The 12,149-nt window shown below is 49.9% G+C and overlaps 1 protein-coding gene across 3 annotated transcripts in view; it reads left to right on the plus strand.

Annotated features, from left to right (window-relative positions):
- Nucleotides 1-12,149, plus strand: part of ANK1 (ankyrin 1) — a gene marked incomplete at both ends in the record, with an annotated part of 212,277 nt that overhangs the window by 167,489 nt on the left and 32,639 nt on the right. For all 3 annotated transcript variants that reach the window (XM_084231770.1, XM_084231771.1, XM_084231769.1), the window contains 16 exons: nt 785-877; nt 1,333-1,405; nt 2,164-2,187; nt 3,034-3,130; nt 4,196-4,274; nt 4,967-5,064; nt 5,164-5,388; nt 6,318-6,472; nt 6,774-6,985; nt 7,491-7,695; nt 7,960-8,056; nt 8,306-8,534; nt 9,648-9,773; nt 9,902-10,021; nt 11,249-11,327; nt 11,596-11,670. In XM_084231770.1, the coding sequence (XP_084087896.1) occupies nt 785-877; nt 1,333-1,405; nt 2,164-2,187; nt 3,034-3,130; nt 4,196-4,274; nt 4,967-5,064; nt 5,164-5,388; nt 6,318-6,472; nt 6,774-6,985; nt 7,491-7,695; nt 7,960-8,056; nt 8,306-8,534; nt 9,648-9,773; nt 9,902-10,021; nt 11,249-11,327; nt 11,596-11,670 (1,987 nt within the window). The remainder of the gene's footprint in view (nt 1-784; nt 878-1,332; nt 1,406-2,163; nt 2,188-3,033; nt 3,131-4,195; nt 4,275-4,966; nt 5,065-5,163; nt 5,389-6,317; nt 6,473-6,773; nt 6,986-7,490; nt 7,696-7,959; nt 8,057-8,305; nt 8,535-9,647; nt 9,774-9,901; nt 10,022-11,248; nt 11,328-11,595; nt 11,671-12,149) is intronic.

The following is a 12,149-nucleotide window of genomic DNA, read 5'->3' on the forward strand; positions in this document are numbered from 1 at the left end:
TGAGCAAAACCAAATGTCATGGGTGGGTTCAAGAGCTTCTAGGTTGTGTTTAGCAATGTCAGTGGTCATTGTTCACAGTGGATGTTCTCATCATGCCACATGAAGTTTTTTATACATTATTTCCATGGCTACCTCTAGCTCAGAAAGGCTGTGGAGCTTTTATCAGTGCTGTACTTGCTGAAACTGTAACTACAGATAGGGCCTAGGACTCACCTGCAACTAGAGACTTTAAGACAAAAAATACAACCTCAATATCCATTTATTTTCACTTACCCCTTTTAAAATCAGACTAGGAATGTGCTCCCTGCCTCTATTTCTAGTTGGCCTGAAGGAGTCCTTTGAAGTATGTGGATTATTTTAACTAGTTAATGCTCAGTTGCAGACACCTCAAAACCAGCACTGGAGGCAGCGAGCAACACTGCTGTGTAGCCTACGTTCTAAAATTGCATGTGGTGCCTCAGGCCCCGTTCCTTCCCTGTGGTGCCTGTTTGGCAGTTTTTGACTTATCTTGGCAAGATATCTCCTTCTTACATTTCCAGGCCCCAACATGAAATGCTACAGGCTTAAAGTGTCACGGCCTTCCTCTCTCCCAAATCCCATCTTTGGGGCATTGCTGCTAATACATCTTTGTTCTGGGTTCCAGGGTACGGTGTGTCCACTTAGGTACTTCTGGGCAATTAGAATGTGAGCCTGGGCTGTGTGCAAGGAGACAGTACCTTTCCAGACTCTGTTTCTTTATCTTCGCTCATGCTCTTTCTGCATTTTTTTTTTTTTTTTTTCTTAGAATGGAACCACACCTCTGGCAATAGCCAAGCGCTTGGGCTACATTTCTGTAACAGACGTACTCAAGGTTGTCACTAATGAAACCAGTGCTGTGGTACGTGTGCCTCTCCCCTGTACCCTCCATCCCAAACACACAGATAGGGCGTTCCTATGGGTCCCTCCCAGAAGCACACAGGTCCTTTGGGGTTCTTGGTTCTAGCAAGCACCACACCAAAAGAGAACATGTTCTCCTCCAGCAGGTAGGGTTATACTGCCACCTGGTGGCTGGAAGAATTGGGTTGTGCCCAGACCTAAGGGGACAGCAAGGAGTAAGATGGGGTAGGGCTCGGGACAGGCCATGGGAAGCCGTTATTTCCTGTTTATTTTCCCTATGGTTTCGCCTACATCTACTTCCAGGCTGAAAGCCTCTTAGCTTTGATTTTCTTCATTTGGGACAAGCCTCCTTTCCTACCTTTTTCCTGGCTCCCCAGTCATGACCAGGTGACTGTGGATCAGTGAGAGGGCCCACTATTCTATTGGGGTTGAATTCTCTGCTTTTTCTCATTTTAGTTAGTCAGTGACAAGCACCGGATGAGTTTCCCTGAGACAGTAGATGAGATCCTGGATGTCTCTGAAGATGAAGGTAAAATCTGGAATTGAAAAATAGTCTGGGTAAAGTCAGACTGATGGGGAAGTGGATTCTGAGCCTCCCTCCCCAGGAGCCCCCTCTATCTGCTGTGGGCACTCAGGGGGCCTTACTGCATACCTAAGTTCTGTGGGTTTCTATTAATCAGGAGGGAACCACTTTTAAAAAATGCTATCAAAAGCACTCCTTTAGTGAAATTATAGAAGTAGAAAAATCTACAGAGATTGAAATAGAAAATCTGTGAAGTTTCATAAATATGTGTGTGTGTGTTTTATACATGGAATGTAGTTCTACTTAGATCAACTCTCAGAGCTGTAAGAAATTGGTAATTAAGTTCTATGGGATGCTTTCTTTGTGTTTTGAATCAATAATAAGATGTTTATTTGAAATCTGTAAAAATTTCCTGTTAATAAGCAGCTCTTTGGACCACATAGTGGGTTAATATGTGTGGGGGTGTATCCATTATTATAAAATTACTCTAGTTTCAATTTCTATGAACCAAAGTGCTTATAGTGTTTTTCCTGTCCCAGATAAGCCTATCTCCTCACTTAGGTTTGGAGGGAGCCCTTGTGATGTACAATGGTCAGGAATTACTGGATTGTCCTTATGTCTCTATAATAACATATAATTCGATGACTTATCACTTTGTCGACTAGATGATTAAAGCTTTTCTTGTGCCTCTTTGATGATATGCCTCTCGCTTTAACTACCTCATTCCTACCCGTCCTTAAACTTGGCTCTTCTTTGCCTTCCAGGAACTGCTCATATAACTATAATGGGTATGAAACACTTTCTGTTCCCTGTGGTCCTTTATCATAAGTGCATTTCACCCTAAGCCATCCAAGCTCTCACTAATCCATTCCTGCTTTCACTCTCTTCTGCAGCTGACAATCAGAGCCAGGGAATTGACAAGGGCACCCAAGGGATCCATGCCCTGGCGGGTAGCTCCTGCCTCTCCATCTCTGTGTCTGTGCCCATGCCACTGTGTTTGTGATCATAACTGCATGAGCTGTTGTTATTCCATTCTGTCAGCTCCAGATCACAAAGCCAGGACACTCATTGCTAAGTGACAGTAGATGACACTGTAAGGTCAGAGGCTCCAGCTCTGTTGAAGACAGAGACAGAAACAGAGAGAAGTCTGGCTTGTAGACATGGTTTGAACCTCTTTGTACTGAGCAGAGGAAATAATGAGGTATCAGCTGCCATGGTTACAAAACCCCTATAGCCCTTCAACATGAATGGTTCTGTTCCATTGTCAGTTATTACTCTGTAGTGTGTGGTGTGGAAAAGAACAGAAACAACCTTTTCTTTGGTGTCATTGCATACCCTCAGAGAGCTGTTTTGAAGTGGAACTGCCAAGCTAGGAAGTTCTTTCTGGTTGTATTTTTTCTTTTCTACAAAGCCAGGTGCAGACTAAGATGCTAGAAGCTGACTGCCCTGCTCTGTATACCAGGCCTGGAGGGACAAGACTGGTCAGAGATAGTGCTAATGACCCCCTGCGAGTATCAGAGGCCTTCCTCCACTTCCCAGGAGTGAGCAGAGGGAGGAGGAGCAGGAAGAGCACTTTTTAAAAAGAAAGAGGCATCTCCATCTTAAGTGTCACTCACTCAAATGTGTGGTTTCAGGGGAAGAACTTGTTGGCTCCAAGGCAGAGAAGCAGGATTCCAGGGATGTTGATGAAGAAAAAGAGCTGCTGGATTTCGTGCCGAAGCTAGACCAAGTGTAAGAAGTGCTGATTAAGGGCTCACACCACAGGTGGCCAACGCCAAGTCTGAAACTCAGAGTAGAAGGATTCCAGAAAGAGAAACGTTCAGGAGGCCAGGTGCTAGGTGTGCCCTGACTGGGATGGAGTGCTGGGTGGGCCAGCAGTTTAGGATGAAAAACTTGTACCTTGACCAGGAAGTGGGGACACGGAGGCCTAGTTATCTCTCCTCTACTTCCAGAATCCCTGCCTCCCACTTTGCCTCCCCTCCCCTCGCTCGCAGCCTCATAGTCACGTTCCTCCCTTCTCTGGTGCTCTCGGCTTCTCACTGGAAATACTCACAGAGGAAGACTCACATTAGAAACAGCTGCCCAGCTGAGCTCAGACTCTGCCCACACCCCTGTGTCTTTAGGGTGTCTCTCTTGTCTGCCTGGAGCAGGCCTCTCAGTCCTTCCCCTGACGCCCTGCATTTCCCCACTGTGTGTCCGCTGGACACAGGGATATTTTGCAAATAACTCTAAAAGCAACAACTCTGTGGAAAAACCAGGCGTTTTCTGAAAAGACGAAGCCAGCTTAGTCCTGTGGCTAACACAAAACACGGCAGTCGGTAAGAGGAAGTTAAACTACTGGTTACTTCATTCATTAGTACTTACTGAACATCAGAAAGAAATACAAGACCCAAACCCTGCCTGTAAACACATGCAGACTTACTTGGTAAGACCAAAACACACACCAAGTGCTCTTGTAGCAATTCAAAATAAGATGCTAGGCCTGCAGTGAGGGCCCATCCATCAGGGCTCTAAGGCTGCAGGTGTTGGGGATGGGGGGCAGGCCCCACAGCTGGGATGGTTGTGAGGGAAAAGTGCGCCCTGAAGAAAGGCTTTGAAGCAGAGGGAAGAGAAGGATCAGGGAGGAGAAGGCCAAGTTGTATTGCCTGTGTGAGTGGGGGGTGGGGTCAGGCTGCAGCCAGGGGGTTGGATTCAATAGGTTATTACAGGGTCCAGCAGAGTTTCCCTCGCTCTCCCATGGGAAACAGGGCTCTACTGAGAAGGAACATGCCTTTGATTTCCCATTGTTGTATACAGGGTGGAATCTCCAGCCATCCCTAGGATTCCATGTGTCACTCCTGAGACGGTGGTGATCAGGTCTGAAGAGCCAGAACAGGTAAGGGAGTTTCTGCAGAGAATGGGACAAAGATGGAGTCCCCCATAATATGACATGGGGCTGTAATTTGGGGCTGGCCAGTTTCAGATGCTGCCGGTGCTTGTGAGTCTTCGTGGCGGACAGGCTCTGTGCAGGCAGCCTGTCTCTATAGTTGCAATGCCCCTGTGATGCAGGGGAGGTTCCATTTGCAGCGGAGGAATGGGAAGCCTCCCAAGGACAGCATCTGTTTTACTCCCCTCACATACCTCAGATGCCCACAGGACATGTAGCTTGCCCAGAGTTAATGCCAGTGCCATCTCTAGTGCAAAAACCAAGCTGACAGAGCAGAGGTCTCTTGCAGGGGACAGTTTGAGAAAAGGTCGAGTAGGTCAGCAGCACATGCAGCAGATACACTGCTGAAAACCAGACTGAAGTGTGAGGACTTCCTCCAGCTTTTCTGAAGCTCTAGCCCAGGGTCTGGAACTAAGGAAGGGCCACGATGTAGGAAAAAAACCTGTGCTTCATTGTAGGCTCCAGGAATGCTTTATCCCAGAAGGTCTGTGGCCAGTGTCTGTGAGCGGAGTGTGGATTACTCAGATTCTGGTAGCAAGATGCCCCCAGGATTCCCCTGCTGAGCATAGCATTAGCTAGCCTGAGACCAGCACCTGTGGGCCCTGACGTCATAGGATCCATGGCCTTTCTTTCCTCCTCAGGCATCTAAGGAGTATGATGAAGACTCCCTCATCCCCAGCAGCCCAGCCACTGAGACCTCAGACAACATCAGCCCCGTGGCCAGTCCCGTCCACACAGGGTGAGTGACCCCATGACAGTGGCAAGCAGATTCCAGGCCCTCCTCTCCTGGCTCAGAGAGGGAGCTTCGCAACCCACCGTGAATCTGTTGTGCCCCTAGGTTTCTGGTGAGCTTCATGGTGGATGCCCGAGGAGGTTCCATGCGGGGGAGTCGTCACAACGGCCTGAGGGTGGTGATCCCTCCACGGACGTGCGCAGCACCCACCCGCATCACCTGCCGCCTGGTCAAGCCCCAGAAACTGAGCACACCACCCCCGCTGGCTGAGGAGGAGGGCCTGGCCAGCAGGATCATTGCGCTGGGACCCACCGGGGCCCAGTTCTTGAGGTGAGAGGCTTCAGTGGGCACGTGTGTGCAACGTGTCCCTTACCATCCCTGCTACCTCAGCCAGACACGCCCTCCCACCCCCCAGGCATCAGGCAGGGGGACAGGCCCTGGAGTTCCACGCTCTAGGGTCTCTGCCTGGCTCAGAAGACAGATCTATAGTTATAACATTGAGATTAATGGACTCCAGATGCCTGTTCCTCACCTTTGCAAGGAGAGGAGGAGGTTCCACTTGGAATTTTGTTGCCTTCAGTTACCAGAGACTGTAGGTTGGGACAAGACGCCCTGCCTTCCCACCTCTCTCCACTGCCCGTCTCCACCCCGACCTTGATCCACCACTGGTAACTCAGCCTGCAGAATGCTAAACATTCTGTTAATTTCATGCGTGCAACATGATTCACTATTTTGTTGTGAAATGATCCCCACCATAAGCTCGGTTAACATCCATCATCCTGCGTAGTCACCAAAATTCTTTTCTTGCGATGTAAACATGTTAAGATTTTAACTTTCCCCTTTAAAGGTAGTATTCACAGTCTCCTTCCACATGACATACGGTTATCACAGATTGCTAGAGGAGGAAGTGGAGGCTCAGGGTCCATCCCCCGTCTAGGGATGTCAGGTGTGTTCTGGGGATCAGGTCCAACGGCAGGGCTATTCAGCTGAGTCTGGCAGGCAAGCCCCCTGCGAGTGAGATTACCTCTGCCCTGCCTGTCCCTGTGGGGCCTGGCGGTGAGTGAAGGGCGATGAGGTAGGCCTGTTCTGCTGTGAGGACCTACCTGAAGGTAGCCCCCACCCCACTGTTATAGCTCCCACCTCCCTCCAGGCAGGAACCTGCTGCCCCCCATGCACACCTACTCTTCCCCTAGCACCCTGGCAGCCAAGGCACATATACCCTCTCTACACCCCCTGCCACTAACCCTCTCTCCCCTCAGCCCTGTGATTGTAGAGATCCCCCACTTTGCCTCCCATGGCCGGGGGGACCGGGAGCTCGTGGTGCTGAGGAGTGAGAATGGCTCCGTGTGGAAGGAACACAAGAGCCGCTATGGAGAGAGCTACCTGGACCAGATCCTCAACGGGATGGACGAAGGTGACTGAGCCTCAGGGGTCCCAGAGCAGGGCACCCCTCCTTCTGGAAGGCGGGATTTGAGGTTGCACTTTGGGGTGGACTATTGGTGCCCCTGGGGAGTTGGAAAGCCCTGAGTGGCTAAAGATGGCCCCATTTGGTCCAACTGCAGGTCCCTAGGATATGAGTGGGCACCCAGCCTGCTGCCAGTGCCTCAGGGTGGGGGGCGTGTTCCAGCATCCTGAGGCGGTGCTTGGTGACTCAGTGGTGGCTGGGCCTGTGCCTGGTGTGATTGGGGTGGTGGCGCCATGTCTTGTGATTCCAGAGCTGGGCAGCCTGGAGGAGCTGGAGAAGAAGAGAGTCTGCCGCATCATCACCACCGACTTCCCCTTGTACTTTGTGATCATGTCCCGGCTCTGCCAGGACTATGACACCATTGGCCCTGAAGGAGGCTCTCTGAAGAGCAAGCTGGTGCCCCTGGTGCAGGCAACCTTCCCAGAAAATGCTGTCACCAAGAGAGTGAAGCTGGCTCTACAGGTGACAGCCTCGCTCCTTGCCCCCAGCCCCGCTTGGGCAGAGTTCATGGAGGGTGGGCGAAGTTCAAGGCGCTCAGGAAGACCACTCTCTTCCCTGAGCATCCCCACAGAATTGGACACTTTTGTCCAGTGCCTTACAATTTCAGTTAGAGATTTGACCTCAAAACTCAGAGGCAAGTTGGAGGGATGGGTAAGTTTCCATGATCAGCTGCAGAAAGTCCCAGGAGGGGCATAGAACCACATGGCCATGGTTTCTTGGAGAGGATCTCAAGGCTGAGCAAAGATAGCATCGTCCCAGGACTGAGGAGCAGCAGGGAAATGGAGGAAAATGGCTAAGAAAGGAGAGCTAAGCGGTGATGTCAGACCTGGAAGCCTCTGTGGTCCAATAGTGCTGGGAACTGTTCCCCTGCAAGGCAGCCAGCTCTTCCCCGGGGGACAGTGCTGCCTCTTGTCCCCAAGCCCTTCTGCTGTTCCAGGGCTGAATGTCCCACTTTGGCACTTCCCAGGCTCAGCCTGTGCCAGATGAGCTAGTCACCAAACTGCTAGGCAACCAGGCCACGTTCAGCCCCATTGTCACTGTGGAGCCCAGGCGCCGAAAGTTCCACCGTCCCATTGGGCTTCGGATCCCGCTCCCACCTTCCTGGACAGACAACCCGAGGGACAGCGGGGAGGGAGACACCACCAGCCTGCGCCTGCTCTGCAGTGTCATAGGTGAGTAGTGCCCGCCTCTGTCCTGTCATCCAGCCACACTAAGGGGCACAGGGGAGCTGAAACTAGCCATCACCTCAAGTTTTGAGCGTTTACCCCAGGGGATGTGCTCTTCAAGGGGGTGGGGTGATGCATCTGAGTAGTGTCTACACTGTGACCCCTAGAGGAGGGGGAGCTGTGGTTGCTAGGAGTGCTGGGCTCTGTCCAGGTGTGCCCTTCCTGCCCTTGCATGCTCAGACCTTAGCTCCAGTTCTGCTTCTGTTGCAGGAGGCACAGACCAAGCCCAGTGGGAAGATATAACAGGAACAACCAAATTGGTATATGCCAACGAGTGTGCCACCTTCACCACCAATGTCTCTGCCAGGTAAGATGATCCCAGCCCACCTAGGGAGTCCCAGGACCCTGCATTGAAGGGTCAGCACTACCCCTGTAGGCAGCCATCCACATGCCCCAACATGCCCATCACAGGCTTGAACTAGAGGGTCCCCCCGTTGGCCCTCTCCACCAACTGTTCGAGTGGGCACTCAGCGTGCAGACAGCTCCTGCCTGGGTGGAAATGAAACTCTCCACTTGGCATTTTCCTAAGTGCTTATAAATAGCCCTCTCTTCTTAGGTTTTGGCTGTCTGACTGTCCTCGGACAGCTGAAGCTGTGAATTTTGCCACTCTGCTCTACAAGGAGCTTACTGCTGTGCCCTACATGGCCAAGTTTGTCATTTTTGCCAAGATGAATGACCCCCGAGAAGGGCGGCTGCGCTGCTATTGCATGACGGATGACAAAGTGGATAAAACCCTGGAGCAGCACGAGAACTTCATCGAGGTGGCCCGGAGCAGGGACATAGAGGTAGAGCACCTGGCTCCCTTTATTAATGGGCACCCATGGGTGCCTCTTGCTTCTCACAGCAAGACATGTTCTGGAGCTAGGATGGGGCCCAGAGCAGTCAGGAGGCCCATCTCTGTAGTGGAAGGGCTCCTCCACGGCTCTGTTTGAGTCCCCTTCTGGGGGGGCATCCTAGGAAAGCCTCACCAGAGGTGAGACACAGCAAAATGGGGTGTGTCTTAGGGGAGATAGCAGACTGATGGCCCAGTGATATGTGATGTGAACTGACATTTATTAAATGCTATTATTATAAGTGCTCAACTTGCATGATCTCATCTGAGTCTCATAACTATGTGTACCCCCAGTTTACAGAAAAGAAAACTGAGGCTGAGAAAGATTAAGCACCCTGCCCCAGGTCACACAGCTAAGACAGTGGTAGAGAAAGAATTTATTTAAGTCAGAGCACTTCCCAGAGTACTTCCCACTGCCAGTGCCTAGCAGCGCCTAGGTGAGGAAACAGGAGAGATGATGTGAGGTGTAAAGAGATGAAGACCAGATTTAAGCCCACTTCTGATCCCAGGATACTCACCCAGGTTAGGATGTGCAGTAAACCAGAAGCTTTCCAAAAGTTGGCCTCAGGTCTGTGCTGAGCCTTCTGAGGGTGCTTAGGGCCCAGAAGATAAAGCATAGAGTAGAACCCCTTGGGGTCTCAGTTTCCTCAGCTGTCAAATGGGCTCACGATACTTCTTAGTTGTAAGCATTAAATATGAAGTAGGGATGTTTATGGTATGTGGGAATAGTCCAACATGGTGCCTCCAGCACTTCTCATAAACTGGGACAGTTATGAAAAGAGACCCAGAATCTTCTCAGAAGCCATATTATGATCTCCTAGTGGAGTTCTAGAATATTCTGATAATCATCCTCATCAACTATGCAGGTATAAGATGATTCCTGCTTATTAAGAAATCCTTTGACGTGAGGAAACCTCACAGTCTTGGCAATGAAACCTTTACCACAAATACCTGATTGCTCAGCATTCCTCACGCTGTAGAAAGGATGAGTCTTCAAGCTGAAAGGCAGGACAGGACATATGGGCATTTCTGCCTGACAAATTCTATTTGCTTTCCCCTCCTACAGGTTTTGGAAGGAATGCCCCTTTTTGCAGAACTCTCTGGAAACCTGGTGCCTGTTAAAAAAGCTACCCAGCAGAGGAGTTTCCACTTCCAGTCATTTCGGGAGAATCGTTTGGCCATACCTGTAAAGGTGCTGGCATCCTCTAGCCGACCTCTCCTCTGGGTCTATAAAGTTTGGGAGACAGGAGTCTTTGAGCCAGCTGGCCTGGTGGCATTAGAATGACCCTCTGAATCTTTCCCTTATGTGATTGAGTTTAGGTGAGGGACAGCAGCCGAGAACCAGGAGGGTCCTTGTCATTTCTGCGCAAGGCCATGAAGTATGAGGACACCCAGCACATTCTCTGCCACTTGAATATCACCATGCCACCCTGCACCAAGGTGAGCTGCCCCCCTCACAGGACCCTCAACTGGCTGCCCTGAGGCACTCCCAACACAGACCCCAGGGTCGGCACTTCCAAAGAGTCTTTCTGTTAAAAAGCTGCCTTTGATGTCCCTGAGGCACAGAAAACTCTTGGTTCCCCACTGGATATGTGACTGTGGGGTGAGCAGGCTGTGGCCCATCCAGCAAAGCTCAGGAGCAAAATATCAGTGTCATAATGAGAGATGTGTGATCATGCTGTGGCCCTGGACTCTCTAGAATATTCCTTTTAGAAGGTGCATCCACCTCGGGACCCTCGTCTGAGACCTCTGAGGCTTAGAACTGATTGCCCTAGATTTCCCAGTCATCTCATAGCCTTTTTTTGAGCCTCTTTTTCATGTACTTGCATATCTTTCCCAGGGTGTCAGACCCTCAAAGAAGGGAACCCTGGTGTCTCAGCTGTTACAGACACCCAGGTTTTTGAGTTCAGCAAAGGCATCAATGTTCATTCTCAATACCTGTAAGAACATCAGTCACCACCTACTTGAGAGACTCTGGAGAGATGGTGTGTCTTCATGGTTTTTGTTGTTGTCATTTTTCTATTGTTGTTTTAACCATCAGTCTTCCATGCCAAAGTAGAAAAGAGGTGAGGTTATGTTCATTTGTCAGTGGCCCAATTTCTTTTCTGTCTGGGGGTGAGAGTGAGCCAATTTCTCTTTCAAAGAGGACTTCCTACAGCTTTGAGCAAGCATCTTGGTGCTTCCCCACAGACTAGGGTGTTCATCCTTCTGGGATGAACTTTGGATGAAGTTAAGTTCATCCAAAAATGAGCCTTTTGAGCAGAAAGGAATCCAAAAAGAAAAACTTGGTTTTTCAAATTCAAACCCAGCTCCACTGCTTAGCTGAGTGAAACTTAAGCAAGTTATTTACCCTGCGTGCCTTGGCTTCCTTAGGGCTGAGGTGAGAATAATGATAGGATCTACCTTGTAAGCTGTTGTGATATGTGCCTTGTAGGCACATGATATGGACCACATGAGCTTGCCATTATTTTATGATTAATAGCATCACCCCCATCTCTTCCCTCACTTCTGCTCTTTGTATCAGGATTCCAGGAAGATGGAGCTGCTTACTCTTGGCCAGGATGGAGCAACATTTCTGACCCCTGCAACCTAAGGGTTCAAATTAACTTCTCCAAGAAAGGGGACCCCTCAAACCCAAAGCATCCCCTTTTTGTCTCTCTTCTGCAGGGGAGTGTAATTGATGACAGGAGAAGAACTTTGACCCCTCTGGCCCTGAGATACAGCATCCTCAGCGAATCTACACTAGGTATAAACCTCTTTGAGATGGTATGTGCTTACATACTTTCTAAGGCTCTGCCTGGCTTCCTGCCAGATGCAATTTATTCAGCTCCTTATGAACCCAACATATGGAGACTTTGCCTGGGGACTTCATCTGACCCTTAAGGTTTAACAATCAATGTGTGTACACTGAGGTCCACCCCATGACCTGAACCTCCACCTGAGGTCATGTACTCATACCTGTTGATTCTGTGTGCTGCCAATGCTACCAAATAAAATCCAATACTTCTTCCCAGGTTTTCTCAGTGGGACAGACCGAGCAGACATGAAGATGGCAATTATATCAGAGCACCTTGGCCTCAGCTGGGCGGGTAAGTCCTAAAATTTTGAGCAGGAAAACTCTTTGTCTCCCCTAGCAATATAACCCTTTCCACCTCCCCACCCAATGAGAAAATGATGGAAGCATTTTTAAACCTCTTCTCCTCACGTATTGTGTATCTGATTTGTGATTGGCTTGGGTAGGTCTATGGCCAAAGCAGTGCTTTTGAGGCTGTGTTGGTGTCATACTGAGACCAATGTGGGTGTGGGTAGCGGCTTCTCAGACCAACAAGCAATTTTGTGGACACCAACAGGGTACCCAAGAACTCAAATTAATTCTGACACACTACCCAGAGATAGCATCAGGCCCCAGAAGTTAAGGGCTCAATTTCTCAAGACCCCCTTCCTCTTCAGATATTCCCTAAATGCCCCAGGCAAGACCATGCTTCTGACCAATGAGCTATAGATCAGCATAGCTGATCTTTAGATGCCCATAGCAAGCCCAGATTATCATCTGTGCTTCTGACCAACT

The sequence above is a fragment of the Talpa europaea genome (assembly GCF_964194135.1).
Source record: "Talpa europaea genome assembly, chromosome: 4".
NCBI lineage: Eukaryota > Metazoa > Chordata > Mammalia > Eulipotyphla > Talpidae > Talpa > Talpa europaea.